This window comes from Taudactylus pleione, unplaced genomic scaffold, assembly GCF_031769625.1.
Source record: "Taudactylus pleione unplaced genomic scaffold, aTauple2 ptg000199l, whole genome shotgun sequence".
NCBI classification, from domain to species: domain Eukaryota; kingdom Metazoa; phylum Chordata; class Amphibia; order Anura; family Myobatrachidae; genus Taudactylus; species Taudactylus pleione.
Genome location: NW_028284601.1, coordinates 11,868,181 through 11,890,208, shown reverse-complemented (window position 1 = coordinate 11,890,208; position 22,028 = coordinate 11,868,181). Strand labels below are relative to the sequence as shown.

At 39.5% G+C, this 22,028-nt stretch overlaps 1 protein-coding gene across 1 annotated transcript; it reads right to left on the bottom strand.

Moving 5' to 3' along the window:
* Positions 1–6,394: 6,394 nt before the first annotated feature.
* On the bottom strand, positions 6,395–14,295 carry LOC148518802 (cytochrome P450 2B1-like). Its single transcript, XM_088477128.1, has 7 exons — positions 14,205–14,295; positions 12,741–12,901; positions 10,713–10,889; positions 10,456–10,597; positions 8,910–9,097; positions 8,492–8,633; positions 6,395–6,576 (listed from the first exon to the last, which is right to left on the bottom strand). Exons 1-7 carry the CDS (start codon positions 14,278–14,280, stop codon positions 6,395–6,397), a joined length of 1,068 nt encoding a protein of 355 aa, XP_088333254.1. The 5' UTR covers positions 14,281–14,295.
* Positions 14,296–22,028: the final 7,733 nt, after the last annotated feature.

The following is a 22,028-nucleotide window of genomic DNA, read 5'->3' as shown; positions in this document are numbered from 1 at the left end:
AATCAATGTGTTTTTGTCTGTGTTTGTGTGTGCATTAGCCATGGCATCACAAACGCCTCAGCTGAGATTTACATGAACATTTTCAAAGGTGAAAATAGAGGATATGGTTTAAAAAATGTAATAAAGCAGCTAAAACTGCATTATATGATTAAATTGTCCCTACTACCTACCTATGGCCTCTCTACCTGAATTTCAGTGAGTTAGAGGGGCAACTCCATGCAACTGTATTCCAGAGTGCAGCTTCTCCTCCTGTAGCCCAGGTCAGAAGATGTGTAAGGGGTGTGGTGATGATATGGTCAAAACTGGAGCTCACATCCACTAAAGTGGACAATGAATGCCCAATCTAACTGGAATTGCAGCTGTAATTTATACACAACACATGATGGAATAACGATATAGGCTTGGTTGATGGTATAATCTGGGGTAATGTATACATCATCTTCTTCACACAGTATTAATTTGTCCATGCTGGAACCATCATTGCAGGTGCCCCTGTAATTTTTGCATGTAATTGACAGTAAAAGTCTTTCTCATATTTTGATGGACATCATCTTTTCCACATTTTGGGGAAGTAGTCTCAGGCTGATCACTGACAAGGTTCGTGGCTGTGCTGAAAATTATTTCTCAGTGAGTACACACTAGTGGGCAGCTCAGGTAAAGAAAATACAGTTAATGTTCATGTTGCCCATAGCAAGTGGCAACATAAACACTTTTCATTTTTAGAAACTTATATATAACCCCACATTGCCTCTTTTTTCTTGCAGTAGTTATTTACATTCATCTCTTTCTCTTCAGGTCTGTGTCAGTTGGGAAGAAAAAAAGAATGTCTTAATCCTTTCTGGGATGACAATCCACTCCCAGCAAGCAGGCACTGTGCTCAAGAATTCCCAAGAAAGACACAACATAAGACTTAAACCTTAAATCTGAAATATTGCATGTAATGCTCTATTCCCCTTGTTCACATATCTGATCTGGTTAAGTGGATAGTGGGAACAATGGCAGTTTGAAAGCCACTAACTGGTGCATACACACGGTACGATCTGTACCACCAACAACTTTAAAGATATCTTTCAAAGATATCTTTCAGTGAGTCATCCTGCCACATCTCTGAACAGGGAAAATTGATGATATCATCCAAGTTGGCCTGCATGCATGGACCATGAAATATATCTTTATTGTCCATGTAGGAACGCGCATCGTTGGTCATTGGTCGATCATTCACTACCTAAAAATTATTGATATGAATGATATATCATTCAACTATATCATTATTGTTCATATCGTTCAGGAAAATTGTCCTGTGTGTATGCAGCATTACTCTGGTTTTTTTATGTCCCTGTACAGGTTGGGAAATGCCTTTACTTCTGCTAATCCAAATCAATTTTTTTGGAAGCACTCTTCCTGGTCCCCTTCAGGGATGAAAATCCACTCCTAGCCACAGAAGCAGGCACAGGATTCTCAAGATAGACACAACATAAGGGCTAAATCAGGGGTAGCCAACCTCGGTCCTCGAGAGCTACTAACAGTTCATGTTTTCCGGACCACGTAGCTGGTGCACAGGTGTATTCATTACCCATCAATACAGGTGGAGTTAATAAAGTTATTATTCTTTGAGGAGACCTGGAAAACATGCACTATTGGTGGCTCTCAGGGTTGGCTACCCCTGCCTTAAATCATAGATCTTATGCTTGAGGCCACTAACTAACTCTGTTTCTTTTAATGTCCCTGTACAGGTTGGGAAATGATTTTTCATGTTGAAAGCACTACTAGAAGTCTTCCTGGTCCCCTTCTGGGATAAGAAAATCCACTCCCAGCAGCAGCCATACTCAAGGATTATTCTGTGGCAAAGACTGAGTTGAATATATAAAAATATTATTGTAAATGCCTCCTCTCCTTCTCCCTCATAAATTTTCTTCTGAATCAAAAAATGAAATTAAATTTACTACCAATCAACCCTTCCTGTCCCTACCCTGCCTTCAACTACATACATACTCCAACTCCTTCAGAACTCTCTTGAAAATAAAAGTGTTTCCTGATGTTCAATGTTTGAAGTTGAACTGCCATGTGTTTGTGCCGCCCACTGCTGCCACTCAGCTTAGTCAGCCAGCTAGCTTAGTGCAAATTTGGGGCCTAAACTGGATAAAAACAATATAGTGAGCTGTGAGGTGGCCAAAATTGACTGGAATCGAGTGGAAATAAATGTTATTGAGGTTAATAATACGGTAGGAACAAAAAAGGGCCAATTTTATGTGATTTTAGCATTTTTTATGATTTTTTAAGAAAAAATCTAGATCCAAAACCAAAACCGAAAAGCAAAACACAGAGGTGAGGTTTTGGCAAAACCAATCCAGATCCAAAACCAGGGGAGAGCCAGATCCAAAACCAAAACACGGGGGTTAGTGCACATCTCTAGACAGAAGGATGTATTATTTGCTGACCTATATTTCCTTATTATTTTGATATCATCTGCTGTTGCTGTTTGTGTTGTCATCTGGGAGGAGGAGCATATACTATATATGGTACCAACTGATCTTAGGTTAGCCTGGCAATAGCTTGTGCATGGCTGTTCAGTCTCATATGGCAACAATCTGGAGGCAGCAAAATCAAAGTTCTCATCACCCAGCACTCTAATGAGAAGCCCTACAATAGTTGATTATAGGAAGTAGCGCAGGTTTAACAATGTCAGTTACAGTGCTCGCTCCTGTACGTGGGTCACCATAAGGGGCAGAAGATGCTTGATTTTGAGCAACATTGTCTAATGTATGCCATCTCTTATTTAATAAACCTATAGAGCTGAAGGCTCAGTCTACACCTATAGAGGTCTCCATTTTTCATAGACCTTTATATGTTCATTGATAAACAGTTGCCCCCAGGTTTTCTGCAATATTATATGTTTGCAATACTAAGCACTAAGCTAGTGCATACAAAGGACGTGCTGAAGACTTGAGCCCTGAATCTCACAGAGTGAATACCAGTTGTCAAATGGTAACTGAACATATAAAGCAGAAAGTCAGGTGTAATCAATAATAATAGTATGTAACCAGTGGCAATTCTAGGCACGGGCTAGCAGGGCTGTCACCCGGAGCTCAGCCTTTCCTGAACTCACTATCACAGGAAAACCCCACCCTCCCACTGGCATTATTGGTAAACCCTCAGGTAGAGGGAAGGGGTGTGGCAGTGCAGTACGGACGGCGCTGGGCGCAGGGAACCCTAGCGTTGGCACTGCATGTGTCAAACAGAATATTAGGGGGTCACAAACTCTGGTCTATACAAGCTGCAGACAGGGAAAACTGAGAAGCAGCAATTGTTTTTCATGACAGTTGGCAATCCTTGTGCATTTAAAAATGTTCAGTGTATAGGAAGTAAATGTAACCCCCATCATCGTATTGTCTTTTAAACAATTTATTTTTTAAAAGACTGCATACACGCCTACTCTCTTGAAAATTGTGGGAGTCACCCGATTTTTTGGGTAACGCCCCACACCCGAGGAAGAGTAGGCATTTCACCCGTATCCCGCCCACTTCCTAGTGAAGTGGGCAGGATGGGTAGATGTTATTGGAAATCACCAGTGGAGTGCCAGCCTAGTGCTACGGATTAGATATATAGATGACGTGCTGTTTATATGGAGTGGAGATGATAAAAGTCTTGATGATTTTTGCACATTTTAAACCAAAATGAACAAAATATTGAACTTTCCTTTAATTGGAGTAAAATAGAAGTGACTTTCCTTGACTTCACCATTTACACCAATGAACCAAAACTTTACACTAAGAACTTTTCCAAACCTAGGGACTGCAACTCCTATATAGACCAAAACAGTAATCATCATAGTAACTGGATACACAGCATCCCCAAAAGCCAGTTCCTACGGCTTAGGAGAAATTGCAGTACCATAGATACTCATGAAGAACATGCAAAATGGATGGAACAGCAATTTGCTAACAAAGGATATGACATTACTAATGTTAGGGAAACCAAGAATAAAATTAAAGAAATACAGAGAGAGACAATATTAACAAGCAATGAGACCATGGAAGATGATGATCCTAAAAATATGGGTGTATGTTTCATCACCAAGTATTCTTCCCAGTATAAACAATTGGAATATATAGTGAAGAAACATTGGAAAATTTTATAAAAAGATCCCGGACTTAAGGAGTTCATCAAAGAGAAACCATAATTTATCTATAGAAGAGCAGATAATCTAAAATATGTTTTGGTTACTAGTGCCCTACCTATAGAAAAAAATAATACGATAATAATCTCTAAAGGTTTTATAGATGTGGCTCTTGCATGATGTGTACAAATTATCATACACCACAACAAATTACTGAATATGCATCAAATCATACTAAAAAATATATCCCATTAGAGATTTCATCACTTGTGGGACTAAAAATGTGGTGTATCTTTTAGAGTGTCGTTGTGGAGTACAATATGTTGGCAGAACCGGCAGAATGCGGAAGGAACATCTGTCAGAACATGTTCGCAATATAAAAAAAGGTTATAACCTACACAGCGTGTCACAGCATTTTAAGGATAAACACGAGTGTAAAATAAACAAATTAAAAAGTTTTTGTGGCATAAAAATTAGCAAAGGTAGCTGGCGTACAAAAAATCAAGAGTCACAATTAGCCAAGTTGGAAATGAGGACTGTTTATGACTTACATACGTTAGCACCATTAGATTTAAATATGGATTTTGAAACCAAATGGTTTCTATGATTGTTTTTATAATTGGTTCTATCATTATTTTGTACTAATCTATTGCTTTTTGTTTTCTCTTTCCCTTCATTTCCTCCGATCCTTTTGAGCTTTTTCCCCAATCATATTAGATTCTGTGGACATTTGTGATTTTATATATTTTATACCATATATACATTTGTTGTATATGTTTTATATATTCATTACTTTGGAGTGTTTTTCTGTATATTCATGTTCATTGTATCAACCAGTTACACTTTTTTATGGATGATTTTAATACACTGCACAAGTGAGAGGATTACTATGTAAGTCTGGTCGTTTCAGTCTGTGATTAAGTGTGAGAGGACTGCACCATCTATTCAGGATTACCCTAGGAGTAAAGAAGGGTTTCTGCAGCGCTGGTTCACCATTTCTTGTTTTGTGACCATTGTTTTGTGAGCTTTTGGGTGTGTCCACTCTTTAGTTTAACAGCTACTTCCCTATGCAGCGCAGGTTTTTTTATCACACATATACTTGCACTGTGACATTGTGACTACTCCCCCATATGTAAGTCCCATTTCCGCATTTACCTATCCTGAGTTTCCCTGTCTTATAAAGAGACCTTGAGATGCACATATGACAGGATTACTATGTAAGTGTGGTCGTTTCAGTCTGTGACAAAGGGTGAGAGGACTGCACCATCTATTCAGGATTACCCTAGGAATAAAGAAGGGTTTTTGCAGCGCTGGTTCATTATTTCTTGTTTTGATGAGAAAAGAAGATGCGGTCAGTCACGTGACTCATGGTGGTAGAAACTTTTTCTGAAATTATGGTGATCAGATAACTTCTTAAGAACTACTATAACTGGTTTGATTCCTGGTCCTGTGATACAGTATACACTTGAGACTCACCCACTCTGGCTCTGGCTGGGGAAGATAAGAACAGAGGATGAATATCAAGCATCACCCGCTGGATAGCCTTAGGGACAGACTAAGCCTTGTTTACTGGAACCACCCTACTGGAACCTAATGGACATTGGGGTAGATGTATGAAGCAGTGAAAAGAGTGGTGAAGAATGCTTTGATGTTTCATTTATTAAGTATATTGTATAACATGATAGGTAGGAGCTGATTGGGTGCCATGGGCAATTTCTCCACTGTGACACATCTTCATGCTTTTCACTGCTTCATACATCTACCCCATTATCCCTAACCAGATATCACTAAATTCATTCTAAAAAGAGCCTATAAACTAGTGATGTGCGGTTCAGTTCTCCAGAAATACGAAACCACACAAATTTTGTGAATCCAGACATATCTGAGAAGCAGTTCTAATCTCCTGAGGAGATCCAGATAAACCCAAGTTGCGGTTCTGGTCTCGCATCGGTTCCGAATTTGGATTTTAAGTCTAAATTTTGGGTTTCGGATAGCAAAAATTACATGATTTTAGATGTTTTTTAAAACTTTTTATAATTTTTAAAAAAAATCCAGATCCAAAACCAAAACACTTGAAGGTAGTTTTGCAAAACCAAAACAGGAAGATGAACCCAGATCCAAACCCCAAAAACGGGGTTCATCGCACATCTCTACTATAAACATTGTTTATTCTTATTTTTACAGGTGCCACTCATATTTTAGCTCTCATCCTAAATTTATATAAATGTAGTTATTAGGAATTTAATTATTAAATTTTTTATTGTACTTCTTTTATTGTCAACGTGGTTCCACATACATTTGATATGTCCTGGTAACAACACCATTTTTTCCTGGCTCCGGTGTTATTTCAAGATCCTCTGGAACTTTATTTGATTTCAGTTTAAATGTTTGCAATACGATGGTCAGAATAAGGAACAGCTCCATGCGTGCCAGACCTTCTCCCATGCAGCTCCTCTTCCCTGTGGATAATAAATTGGTTATTGGCCACTCTAGCTAGGTATAAGGGTTATAAAAATAAAACAAACTACAGATTAAGCAACCAACTACTACAGGGAAGTGCAAAATGTGCTTTTTTAGTACTGTGTATGCAGAGCCAGAACAACAGAGGACGGGACAGACTTGCATCACTTGAATGCAGTAAGGTCGTGGAATTATGTGACTCCCAGATTTTTTCTAAATCTATGCTTCCCATCTAGTCCCAGACATGAGCCATAAATTGGGGGCGACTTAAATAAGTCACATGAGAATTTAACAGCAAAGGGAGGTAAGAAGTCCCTTTATGCAGTCTGATGTCAGGAGACACCATTTGTTAAGATAGAACATTAAATCAGAGGTTCCCAAATGTGGTCCTCAAGGCTCCCCAACAGTGTAGATTTTACAGATATTCATGGTTGAGCACAGGTGGTTAAATCAAATTGACTGAGATACTAATCAAGTCACCTGTGCTCAACCATGGATATCTCTAAAACCTGAACTGTTGGGGAGCCTTGAGCACTGCGTTTGGGAACCTGTGCATTAAATTCTATAGACTCAAACTAACATGTCTAATATAAAATATAAACTGAAGGTGGATTGTATTAATGGAAAAAATGGCAGAGGATATATTGACTTAATTAGATTTAAGAAACAATTAGAATTATGTTATGTGACATACAGTAAGTAAAGTTAAAATTTGCTAATGCACCAAAACAGTGACCTTATTACTTATTTTGCCAGAAATGTTTATGGTGGTGTTCAGTATAACATTCAGCCCAGAATGTAGCAAAATATAATTTTCAGTACAAATTATTTAATCTTCCTTATAAATATCAAAAAAGAGTGCTGCACTTATCAATACAGAGTCAAGAATGATAATAAATTGTATTATCCTTGTTGACTCTGTATCAGTTATCAGGTACTGTAAATAACTCATCTTATTTAAACTGCCCGGTTTGCCATCAATTAATGCATATCTTGCATTATAGTACACAAGATAAGCGCAGCACTCTTTTTCGATATTTATAATTATTGATCAGGCTGGTCCATGATAAGTGCAGCTTCTATCAAAAGCAAAGTACAGTTTCCCATGTGCTCCACAGTGCGCAAAAATTACTATACTTTTGATATTTAATCTTCCTTACCCACAATATCTCATGACAGAGCATATCCCCAGAAATGAGGTATTCAGAAACTGTTTTGTGAACTAGCAAATAAGTTATATGTACTCTGTGCTGAACAAGAACTATTGTATAGTTAATTATATCTGTTTCTTAATGAAAAAAAGGCCAGATCTTGACAATCTCCTTGGTCAGAACATTATCCCCCATTCAAACCACATTCTCTGTCAACTCTTATTGTTGTAAACTCAACGTGAGCAGAATTCCCTGCTGAATATCAACCTTAAACCAATACCAAATTACTAGCCAACCATTTACAACCATTAACCATTAAATTGGTCCATCCCGAACAGGAGGGATTTGTTCAGGGATGGGAAGACAGAGATAGCATACATAACTTTATAACAGAAATTAGACATTTAACTGATCTATTTTCCCCTGTTGTTTGATTTGCATGTTCACTATGTTATGGTGGGTGAGAGAGGCCAGTCAGTTACGGTATTTTGCTTTACCTGGTTCGTTTTAACTTAATCTCTCCCTAACACATATGATTAGCACAATGGCAACATGGTGAGAGTCTGGCAACACAATGATGTGCAGCCTCTTTTTTTATACCCTGACATTGCATATAGTTCCATTATCCATTGTTAAAATTAATGGAACATTTTCTAATGTTTTAAACAAATAAAAGCTCATTTTACATTAAACAATATAAATAATGATCACCATACTGTAATAATAACAGAAATACATATATTAATTATTGTTTTGATATTACCAATAGAGAAAGGGAGAAAGCCCTCGATATTTTTGAGACATCCATTTTCATCTAGAAAGTGTCCAGGATCAAAACTTTCTGGGTGCTCAAAATATTTTGGATCCTTTAGGACAGAAGTCAGCAGTGGAGAAACGATTGTATTCTAAAACATAAATAGAACACAGACATTTGTCATCAAGTGAACTATTAACCAATGGTATTATAATATTTGGAGCGTTTTGCTTATAGGACAATCTAGATGCCGGTTACCCACTGTTGGTAGCTTCAGTACAAACTAGGAAACATTGTTGCAAGTAGACCATGCATGCTCCCTTCACAGATTTTACTTCATTGTACATGCCATTGGAAAACATGCAGAATTTGACAAACAAATACAGTAGAATAAATTCTCATAGTATAAAGTCTTCAAGCATCTGACCTTGGGGATATTGTATCCTCTGAATACTGTATCTTCGCTAGCTGCATGTGGAATGCCCATGGGCACTATGTCAGCAAACCTCTGGATCTCATGAATCACAGCATCTGTATATGGCATCTTATTTTGATCCTCCAATGAGGGATATCGACTCTGTCCAATCACATTATCAATCTCTTCCTGGATCTTCCCTGAAAGGAAATTGACATTGAGCCTATTTTAAATGGATGTTTTATTGCAATATGCTTCACTGGAGAACAGACAACTCATTGGGAATTATTTACCAACATTGCTTAAAGACCCACATTTGCACTAAATTTCTAGGAAACAATAGTCTATTAATACTGTATATATCCATATGGATAAAATAATGGAAGCAAACATCTAATTGATTGTTAGAGGGTTAAAGGCATTATTTATTAAATGTGCACCAACCAAGAAGGCTAGTTACAAAATAATTTTATGGGAGTCTTTCCAAAGACTGTGAAGTGAATGTGGACATCAAAATGTGCTCACACTCATACTGTAAACAATAATTTTGCAGTTCATTAATTACCGTTTTTCATATACGGTAACATTTCACATGTTGAGGGCTGATCACTAATTCATTAGATAAAAACAAACAAAAAAATGGCAACAAATAACTTCTAGTCAAACAGTCATAGTACACAAAAGTCTAGACGCAAGTTCAAAACCATGAAAAATGGTCAGGTTCAAAGCAAGGCTAAAGGCAGGAACCCATCAAACAAGTTCAGAAACAAATCCAGAATTGGCACATAGAATGTTGATTTAAACACACACTCAGGTCACATGATGAGTGCCCACTCTCACTGCCTGTGAAACAAGTGGGTGTACAGTACTTTGGGGTAGATGTATTATAGCGGCACGTAACGTGCTGCTATAATGCTTCCTGCTCCGCCTCTTTACCGAGGCGAAGCAGGAGCACTTCCGATGAGATGTATGAACATCTCATCGGCCAGAGAGGGGGAGCATTAACTCCCCCCTCCAGCGCTAACCGCTAGTGACCACAGTGCATAAGCCTAATGCTAATGCACTGTGTGTCAGTTCCGCTCCACTGAGCATACGCGGGATCTCGCAAGTATCACGAGATCCCCGCATGCAGCCTGGAGCCGGCAGCTGCCCCAGCAGAGACAGCGCTGTCCCTGCTGTGGAGACAGTGCAGCGCCAGGCTGTAGCTGCTGATAGCGACAGATACAGTGGGCCGAAAGGTCAGGCGTTCTGACCGTTCATACATGGCCCAGGCTAACGGTGCTGTGATCTTGTAGATAGCAGTGCCAATAATGACAGGGGTGCATAGCGCCTCTGTCATTTACCACCCAACCTCCCGATCATACATCAGGGAGAAGCGGTACCAGCGCACATAACGTGCACTGATACCATTTCAGGTCTTCTTACATCTCCCCCTTTGAAACTAAACTAAGCCCACATGTTAATCTACATAAACTTGTTGTAATACACTATAGTTCTTTGAAGAAACATTCAGTGAAACCTTATATATACAAAATAATGTTCTCATAGTCTTGCTTACCTGCCACATCTGGGTATTTCAACAGGATGAGGAGGGCACTTTTTAGGGTTGTGCTGGTGGTTTCAATTCCAGCAGAGAAGAGATCCATTAGTGTTCCAAACAAGTTCTCAAAATGGAATTCAGTTTTTGGGTTGTTCTTCTCCTGCAGTCATGGGAAGTTCATATGTTAAGTTGTTGCAAAAGATCAATTGTTACTTACATCCATGTAAAGATCTGAAATATGAAGTGCTGGGACAATATTGATTATCAGATATTACCTCTTCCATCTTTATCAGGAAGCTGTCAATGAAGTCCCGTGGGCAGTTCACATCAATTGTCTTCTTGTGGTTTTCTACAGACTCCAGAAAAAAATGTTTCAGTTTGTCAATGTTTTGAAAGACCTTCTGATGAGGTCCTGGGATGTAGTAGGATGTTCTTGGAAATGAATGGAGTAGCTGTAAATATAGAGACATTAGTTTTGCCTGGAGGACAAGATTTATCAAAGCTTTCTAAATGAATGAATGAGTAGATGAAAATTAGTCTATGGGGTTTAATTAATAGGAGTCAGCTTCTAAAATCTGGTGCTTCTGATTGGGTTTGTGCCTGAAATTTAAAAGGCCAATGATTTTACTACTGAAACAAAGCTTGTAAAAACTTTGCCCTTTTAAATTTTGGGGATAATCACGATCGGAAGTGCCATCTTTTAGAGCCCGATGCTTAGTAATTAAACACCTATATACTGTAAGGGATTAGAGAAATAGTCTAAACTTCTAGACTGCTATAAATCCCTTTACATTGTCAGGTGTTCTAAAATTAAACATTATGTGCCTAGTGCAGAGTGGCATGACCACCATGTGCTATTGTTGGCCTTGTAGTAGAGGGCACAGCCATGACATGCTGTGAATATTGGTGGCACTGTTAATCCTACAATGTGGTGCATGCCCCTATACTGGGATGTTTGCAACTTTGTGTGGAATCACTTAGCAAATGCCCAGTACATGCATATTCTGCCACTCACTTATGCCTGCCTGCACCTGGGGTGGTGGAACAAGGGACGGGACGGCTTTGCTTTCAGCAAAGCCCTGAATACATAAATGTAGCTTATGCATACCTGCAGAGACATGCATACATGCCAGTTCGGAAGTAGTACAGGGTAGGTGCAAATACATGCTAATAAAGATATCTTGTCATAAACCAGACACATTCAAACAAGGAAAGAAATACTAATGGTATTCCCAATAGATTGAGCTCAACCCTTCTATGGTGACTGTTAACTGTTGTTATAACACATAAACCTGAAGCTGTGCGTGGTTATGTTCAAGATTTTTTTCTATCCAAGTATAACAAAATGCATAAAATAATAATAAATGATACAATAGTTTACAGACGATTGGAACATTTAACTTTATAGTACCACCAAGAACTAGATGCCACTTGTTTACTAATTTTATCTACGCCCATACTAGTAATCAGCACATGTATGTTTTTCTGGATCTACATACAACAGAATTGTGAGTGAATCAGCTCACCTCCCACAGGTTGATGCAGTTATTGTGTCTGTCATTTCCATTATTGTATACTATTTCATATTTCAATTACTTTTTGCATACCTTGTCTACATTGACAACACTAATTGTATCATTTATTATTATTTTATGCATTTTGTTATACTTGGGTAGTAAAATATCTTGAACATAACCATGCACAGCTTCGGGTTTATGTGTTATAACAACAGTTAATAGTCACGATAGAAGGGTTGAGCTCAATCTATTGGGAATACCATTAGTATTTCTTTCCTTGTTTGAATATATATACAGAGGGGGACAAACCTCTGCGATTTGTAGCTCACCCGATCAGCACCTTAGTGCGCTGGTGTTATTGCTCAAGATTTATAAACCAGGCACATGTGTTCCTCTGGGCACATAGAGTTATAGCTAATGACCGCTGCCGTTGTCTTTAATAGCATAACTACTTACCACTGACAACTGCTTTTATCCTGAATAAACCTCCAAATCTGATTAAAGGATAAACTGTCTGGACTAACCTCCTTTTCACATTCTGCTGGTAGCTTTTGTTCTACACCACAGGTTCTTAAACTCGGTCCTCAGGCCTCCAAATAGTGCTTGTTTCCCAGAATCAAAAGTGAAATAATTAGCTCCACCTGTGGATCTTTTAAAATGTGTCAGTGAGTAATGACTACACCTGTGCCCCTGCCAGGTGACCTGGAAAATGTGACCTGTGTGGGGTCCTGAAGACCGAGTTTGAGAACCCCTGTTCTACACCAATAGGATATATCAACAACTTACAATCCCCCATGCAGAGGTCAGTATAGAATAGAGCTCCTTTAGTAAGGAGAGCAGAGTCATGAACTTTTCATCTTCATAGTCAAAACGTTCTCCAAACACAATGGAGCAGATGACATTGGAAACCGCTAACCGCAGAAAATCAGTTGGATCAAATAGTTTGTCTAGGAAGAGAATGACAGAATACATCAGCACAGGGAATAAAGGGCACATCATACAGTTACAACTTGTTCATAAATGCAATTAAATATAAGTATTTTTTTCCTTATAAAAACCATATGGGAGTCTGGAAGTTTCAATTAAGTACTGAGAATTTATGGCAGAAACTTGATGTAACATAGTAACAACTTTACTGATCAAATACTAATAGCTGAAGGGATTGGGTATTATATGCTGGTGGCTGAAAAGCTGCTGGTTAGAATCCCGACATCAGAAGCATGCTGATCACAATCCTGACTACATCTGGTAAGTACCCTAACCCTTCCCCTCACCCCCTCCAACCTTAACCCTCCCTTGGGGTGCCTAACCCTAATCTCCCCCCTGGTGGTGCCTAACCCTAACCCCACTGTCTGTAGCCTAACCCTAACCTCCCCCCTCCTGCAGCCTAACCCTAAATCCCCATGGGGTGCCTAAACCTAACCCCCCCATGACTAACAGTTTCCTGGCCCTGTTGTACTTACATTGGGGATGCCAGCTGCCAGTATTCCAGCATCAGCATCTCCAGCTGATCGGGATTCCGGGCAACAGCATCCCGGCCATCGGTAAAATGACCGCATCCCCAGCTGAAGGAGTCTGTTGCAAGGTGAATAGCAAGCTCCATGACTGGGAACTCAAAACCATAATGATGACTTTAAATTTAGAATGTACCATAAGCAACCATCCAGTGGATTGAAACCAAATAATGAGCATAAGTCTTTAGAAGTACAGACCAAAATAGTTTTCACTTTAAAGCTGGCACGTATGGACTGACCCTGATGTTGGGGTTAAGTCCTGATCAAACAGATCATGGTACAATTGTGGCACACGTGTGGTGGGGTCAGATTAGAGGAGATCACGCAGTTCAGAGTATGAGACCTGTTGTGTGGTCAGAAGATGACTGCACACTTAGGCCAACAATGGTCACTTTAACATTGCATTTTCCAACATTGCGCTATAATGATCTAATTCAATATTATTTTGCTTTTGTTATTATATTGCATTGCTTTTGCTTTGTGCCTGTACACTACCTTATACTGCGGTCTTGGGCATGTAGGTCCCATTAGTCATATATTGTAAATGTCATCTGTACAACTAGATTTTTTTAAGACTTTGACAAATGAACAGTACAGTATGTTTCTGTGACCGTACATTCTAGTTCTACTATTACTGTATGTAGTCACATATTAAAGCTATGTAAATGTCACTGGTACAGTACTGTAGGTCTCACTTATTAGAAAAGAGCACAATGGAAAGAATGATCACACTCACCTCCATGTCTCCTGAATTGTTCCACTAGAAAATGGGCCTCTTCCTGGATTCTCTCACCAATGTCTTTCTTCCCCATCCCAAAATTTCTTAGGGTGGTGATAGAGAAGCGACGTAATTGTTTCCAGTGCTCCCCATTGCTCAGTACAATTCCTTTCAATTGTATGCAAAAATAAGTTTATAAGTGAGATACAAGCAAAAGTACAATTGTTAGAGTATAAATGTAATTAAATATAAAATTGAATATTTGTCAGTGAGAGTTTGCATGATAATCTTTTCATGCATTACATATATATATATATATATATATATATATATATATATATAAAAAAGAATAACACAGATATACTTTAGAGATGAACAGTTTGGTTCTACTCAGTTCTTTTTGCCAAATTAGCACAAATTCAGATTTATCTTATTGGCTATCCAAAACACAAGAGAGCCGGATAACCAATAAGATGCCATTTTTCATATCCAAATGTAACTGAACCACTCGTATCTAATACATAGTAAGTTAATTTTTGGTAGATGAAAACTGTAGTGGTAGCATTTGAAAGATGGAGCATAGGAAAACCACCTCCCAGCATCAAGCATCATTGTTGCTAAAAATAAATTACTTCTATTAATAAAACTAGCAATGGATAAAATGTATCACATCTAACAAAGAGGGGAGAAGTGAGTGGACAAGTGGAGAGGTTACCCAAAGCAACAAAACAGCTTCTAGCTAGCATTTATATAGAACATTCTATTACAGGCATAGGCGTCTTTATAATGGGTGCAAGATATGCGGGGCACACGGGTCCCTGAGACCAGGGGGGCCCACACCGCACACCCTGCACCCATAGTCAATAAATACTTTCCTCTCCGCAGATTCCGAATTGCTGCTCTGCAGCGCCGAACCGGTGCTAAAGAGCAGGTAAAAAAAATCACTGGGAAAATGGCGTTGGCCATTTTCCTGGTGACCTGCGCATGTGCAGAAAAGATGTCCCCGGGAAAATAGGCATGAAGCCAGAATCTACCGCACTCAGGGCGATTCATACCCAGTTGCTAGCTGCACTCAATAACTGCCAAAAGGGGCTGGGTATGCAAATCCCGTGATTGCATTGTCTGGCTTAAGGACGCCCTCTATGTCTTAGACAGTGACGGCAGTGACCGTACGCTGGTGTTTAAAGACGCCCACTTTTCATTCTTAACCCACGTCATCTCCAGGAAGTGTATGAATCATCGGTAACATCGAGAGCCATCTGAGCAGCTTGCATCCTTTGAGGTACACCCTACCCCACCGCAAGCACTGTGATCGATTCAGGGAATAAAACAACCAAGTGTCGTGATAAATGATGCTACTTTGCTAATTATGCACTCCCATTAAACTCCATTTAGAAGCTCAGACACACCTGCATTCGCACCACCACTCCCCCGTTCACACCCCCAATTGGCGCTATCTGTCACTCAAAGTAGCGCTCAGTCTGTGTACAATGAGCTCCCACTTCCTGATCGCTGTGACTGGCTTGCGCATGCACACTGCGAATCATATGCATGTGCAGATGTGCGATTATCGCCCCTAGCGAGGGAGCGCAGCTTAACGACCGTGTCTAAATAAAGCCCTCAGTGGACTGACAGAGAGGAGGAGGGCTGAACGGAGGCTGCACACAGGCCCCCTCCTCTCTTAAACTGCCCCTGATTACAGAGGTAGGAAAACCCTACACTCCAGCTGCTGAGGAACTACAGTACACATCCCAGCATGCCTTGCACACTTTTAGCAGGACCTAACAGTAAACTGTTGCAGGCTTGTTGGAATGTGTAGTTTCACAGCAGCTGGAGTGCCACACTTTGCCTAACCGTCTTTTCTATTAAATGATAGGTAGAAGTTGATCGGTTGCATTGGCCAACTTCTCCACTTGTTCACTCTGGAATCTGTATGATTAACCGCCGGACCCATGCCCAGTGGTTGGAATCCTGACAGCGGCATCCCAGCAGAGGAGGAAATCCCAATCATCCAAGGTAAGTATTGTCTAACCTAATTCTACCCCCTACCACTCCCTTAGGGATGCCTAACCCTAACCTTCCCCCCCAGTGCCTAACCCTAATCCCCCCTCGAAGTGCCTAAACCTAACCCCCCTTTCCCCACCACCTAAACCTAAGTCCCTGCCGGGGGTGCCTAACCCTAACCAACCCTTCCCCTAGCCTAACCCTAACCTCACCAGGGGGGGTGCGTAACCCTAAGTCCCCGGCAGGAACCCTAAACTTAACCCTCCCCCCGCAGCTATCCACACTCGGCGCCTGGCATCCCTTCGATCAGGAAGCCGGGTGCCGGTCTCCCGGCGTCGATAAAATGACAGGTGTCTAGATTTAGACGCCTGTCATTTAACCCTCGCCAGGATTAAGCAGTTGGGAAGCCGGTTGTCGGGATTAGGTCCGCCGGCTTCTCGACTGCATACTGTTCACTCTTTAGGAGGCTTCACACATCTACCCCATACAGTATATGTACACAGTAAAACTTACCATAATCTTTGAAAACTGCTTGGATAAAAAAAGTGTTTCCTCTTGCAGTGAAAACATCACTGTGGTCCACTAAGGCTTCCCTCACACATTCATAATCATTAAGACCACCATCGGGGCATTACCTATGTAAATAGTAAACACTGGTCCATACTGCTTACTAAGCTGGAATGACAGAAAAAGTATTGTTACCTAGGTGCAGTCTAGAAACAGAATTAGCATTTTTCTCACAATTGTGGCAATGTAAATTTGCATGATATTGCATGGCTGGACACATGACAAAGCTCAGTCATATTGGCCCACATTCTTTTTACTCATGTTAGCATCCATGTCGCACTACTATAGCATGCAAATCCACTAGTGGTGCACAGTGTACTTGTACTTTGTGTTTTTATTGCATTAGCAGTCAGAAAAAGGTGCAAAACAGATCCGGTAAAAATCCCGACAGTTAGGGATGCTGGCGCTTAGAATGCCGGCACTGGAATCCAGACACCTGTCAGAATCCTGGTGCCAGTGTGTCAACTGCAGTGTTGTGGGCGTGTCAATGCAAACATCTGTATTCACAAACACACAGCAACAAGCATATGAGGCCATGGACAGACAAAAACACTGCACCTGCCATAGTGCTAGTGCAAGTTTTGATAGTGCAACCGATGGTGGAGTATTAGAATGCACCAATCGGTATTACCCCAGCTCAGCACACGATGGGGGTAGTGTCATTACCCGGCAATAAGCCTGCTCGGGATGCCAGTCTGAAAGGGGTCTGAGCCGGGTCGCACCCCGGTTGGACCCATGAACAAAATTCCGGGTGCCACCCGGCATTACGATGTGAAAGGGGTATGTGAAATCTTCTGCATTGTGCTATTGGAACATTGCACCAATTCAGAAAATTATGTAGAAACTACAGTTTCTACTGTACACAAAAAAAACATGAAAAAATACTCAGATTTACAGTGTGTATGGTCTGAAGATCGACTTGCTGATAGATCTTCCAATAGCTGTGGATGTAAATTTCTATTTCTTCCAATCATAAGGACAGATACATTCTAACAATTGCATGGAACAATTGTATAGTGTGTATGCACAATATTGGATGTTTCCCTGTGAGGAAAAATAGTTTATTACATTATATCTTTAGTGAGTTTTATATAGTGTGTAGCCAGCTAACACCTGGCTGTATTAAATCTCACTACAGTTCAACCTCCAAGTCTCCACCCATTGAAACTTTTGTAAATATCCAATGCTGCAACAGGAAATCTCAAAGGTATATTTTTCCTACTCAACACTTTCCAGGTATATACACAAAGGATACATGTCTGTTGTATTTGCAAGATTTACTCACTCATTTCACTAACTCCCTTGCAATTATAATTCATTAAGTGTAAGATTTTGATAGTTGTAGTGGTTTGCAAAATACACAATTCATAAAGTAGATATATAATTGTTTACATAATATACCTATGTTTATTGTAATTTTGTACAGTGTGGCATCAATAAACAGTTTTAATACATTACAATAATATGTCATTATGGAGGGCCAGCTCTTTATGTTGCTGTGAGTTAGTGAGAAAAAATATAGCACTGACTTTATAACTTATTATTGTCTGAGTAAGCTGACCAGTACTTACCTTCACCAAAGACTGGGGCATTTCAGTAGTGCTCACATGAAGGACAGTACCTAACACTGGCAATGTGGGTGGTCCAGGGGGCAAATATTTACTTCTCAGCTTACTCCTCCATTTGAAGAAGTACAGGATGAGGCTTACACACACTGTCAGGATTAGAGTCCCTGTTAGACCTATCTCCATCTCCAGTGACTCTAGAATAACAGCCTGAATACAGGAAGCACTCAGACTAACATGCTGAACACAGGACTCTTTATATATACACAGTAACAGCTACAGTGATATGAAATGCTATCTCCAACCTATTATTTGTGTTCTTGTGAGTACAATGTACAAGAGCTTGTATGAGACAGAATGACATCACAGTGTGATTGGCTGATCTTTATTTACACTGGGTTATGAAAGGTGATATAAGAAGATACAGAATATATTACTATATATGGTGAGTTTATTACCGCAAAGATAAGGTTTCAAATCTATCCATTTAAGGCATTTTACAGCAATGAAGTTAAGTGCACTGATTTTTATATAAACTTCCAGATAATATAAATGATCCAGGAAGTATTTAGAGTCTAATGGCTAAACTTACTAAGCAGTTTTGCAGAGGTTTACCGGCAGTACTGCAGCCCACAGATTTACAAAAAGCTGTTTAGGAACCATGCTTTAGAATAGAATTTCGAATAACCATCAATGTTTATCTCATTAGAAGAATAGAAACCCCATATTTGCTAAGTGATGGCTTTGGAAACAAAAAATAAATAAAAATATGGAGACAAACCCACCCAAACAAATTACTATTAGAAAGCACTGGACAGATCCCTGTGATCTGTGTGGGCTTTCTTTTGTGTGCTAAAGACATGCAAAAAAATGGTATTGTGGATCTCTGCAAATTGATAACCAACCGAAGGCGTTTAGTATATTTGTTAGGCATGCACAATATCAACATTTATTATGTTGACATGTTCATTATTGACCATAGAAAAGAAAAATGAACACAAGGTGTTTTATGTGTAAATGGGGTGCAGCTAGTGTTCACACGTTGGGGTGTCCTCATCCCCAAAATACTGTACAAGATAAACAAGACAAATGAATATTTAGATCAAATTTTCCCAAGTCACACATAGAGAAATTAACTCCAACTGAAAGTATTACTCTCAAAAACTAAAATATACATTGGAAACACAATTACAAGTAGGATGGGATCTATTAAAAATAGAACTGCACTTCCCTTACCTATGGAAATTATGAGTATTCCTGCTAAAACATAACCACCTCATAGAAGAATGTGAAAAAATCGATTCTCTATGAAAGAGTTTAAAATAATGGGAACCAGATCCCCATTTTCAAAGATGTTTTGTACAAAAAAGAAAGTTTTTGAGAACTATGAAAAGGTGATTATGGGATGTAAGAAAAATAATTATATGGTGAAAAACTTTAAAATTGAATAAGATTAGTGAAAGGGAATATACTGTACCAGGAAGTACAACGATATAAACACATCTTTAGTAGCAGGTCTTGGAGTGATAATAATACTGATATGAACACATTTAACAACCTGAGAAGATACAAAATCTCAGCCCCTTTTTTAAGGAATCTGAGAGGCACCAGAAGTGTTCAACAAAACATAAGATGACAACAAGGAGGGCCATTAAGAAGAGGCCAAGCAAGATGGGAATCTCCATCCACATCACATACCAGGGGGGACAATAACAGATAAACTGAGGATTGCCAACTTACTCTTACCACTTATTAATAGAACATGAAATTTATATGCTTAGAAGACTCTCACTCTCCCCCACTACCAAAGTCAAATGATTCCAGCGGGAGAAAGACTTGAGGCTTTTTAACCATACACTACTCTTGACAAAATATTTTTCCTCTAAAAAAAAGAAAATTCTGATCCAACCTCCCAACTGGAAATTATAGAAGAAAAATAGCTTGTTCTGTGTTAGTGGATTTACAACAAGTATCAGAGGAAACAATGGCCACACATAAAAAAGGACCAGCATGCAAAAATAAATCAATTTTCTTCTCCCAGAAACTATTTGTCCAGAGGTAAGATTGTTTATAAATTGGATATCTAAAGACCTGGATACACTTCCCATTAACAAACACCATCACAAAACTACTGGTAACCTGAGTAGAGTAGAGAGAGATGCTCTCTTAAACTACAGGGGCTAGCAGGATGGGGTTAACAAACCCTCTGACACAAAGGGAAATGTGCCAAATTAGTAATACATTTGTAATACATTTGTGAAGCAAACAGCTACAAAATCCTAACTGTTATCAACATATTTTGTGTAATGACAAGTTTAAATCCCTGTATAAGAGACTGATCAACAAGGGAAAAAATGAAGGCATTATCTGCTGTTAAATACTTTCTTAGTATGGAAAAACATAGTGAGTTACAAGATCTTTTGCTTGAACTTTTACCTTTTGCCTTCAGTAAAATCTACTTAAATTTTAAGACAATTTTATCTGCAGGTAAGGGGCACAACTATGGGAGCAGCATATGCCCTGTCCTACACTAATCTGTTCAGTCTTGGAAGCAGAAATAGACTTTCCAAGATGGCAATATTCACCAACCTGGTATTGCTATATTGATGATATCCTTATCATCTGGGATGGAGAGAAGAGCCAAAAGACTGAATTTATAAAATCACTCAATGACAACAACGTTAATGTAAGGATCACCCACAAAATTAGTTAAAGAGAGATCTCTTTCCTTGATCTCAATGTTTATAAAGATGACAATGGAATACTGGCTACTGAAATATACAGGAAAAACACTGCTAGGAATAGCATACTGCATTATAGATGAGTTCCCATTTCCCCCCAACTATAGAAAACATCCCCAAAGGAGAATTCCTCAGACTACACCAAAACTGCTCAGATGATAAAATCTTCAGACAAAAAAGCAATGAACTTGCAGACAGGTGAAGGAAACGGTATACAGTGGACTGGAAACTACTGTAAATTAAAAAATCTAAATCAACAATGTTTAAGATAAAAAGGGAATCATTGCTAATGGGAAAAATGAAAAAGAAGAAATGATATCCGTAGTAAACTTTGACCAAGAATGAAGGCTTATCAAATATTTTTCCAAAAACACTGGCATATACTGCTATCAGGTGAAGATTTAGCGAAGAATCTTGGCAATAATGATCAATGTTTTACTTATAGGTAGAGATAAGCGGGTTCGGTTCCCTGAGAACCGAACCCACCCAAACTTAGGGGATCCAAGTCAGAACCGAGTTGCCTAACTTGGAACTGAAAACAAGGCAAACATCATCATCCCGCTGTCAGATTCTCGCGGGTTTTGGATTCTATAAAGGTCCCACGATCGCTGCCATTTTTCATTTCGGCTGTGGGAAGTGAAGAAGGAGGGAGATGGGAGCTGTGCTGTGCTGCTGTACATAGGGGCTGGCTACAGTTGTGTTGCTTAATGTCTATAGGGGCTGACTGTTATCCATATAGGGGCTGGCAGACTGTTGTAGTGGCTGAGTTTGTCCTGTCCATCCACAGGGGCTGGCTGTCTGTTGTCCATATATAGGGGTTGGCTGGCTGTTGTCCTGTCCATAGGGCCTGGCTGTTGTCCAGAGGGGCTGGCTGTTCTACTGTGTTGTCCAGGGGGTGCTCTGCCTATAAGGGGTGCTCTTCATCCCCAGTTTGAAAAATATAAAACATTTCTGTGTGCGTGTTA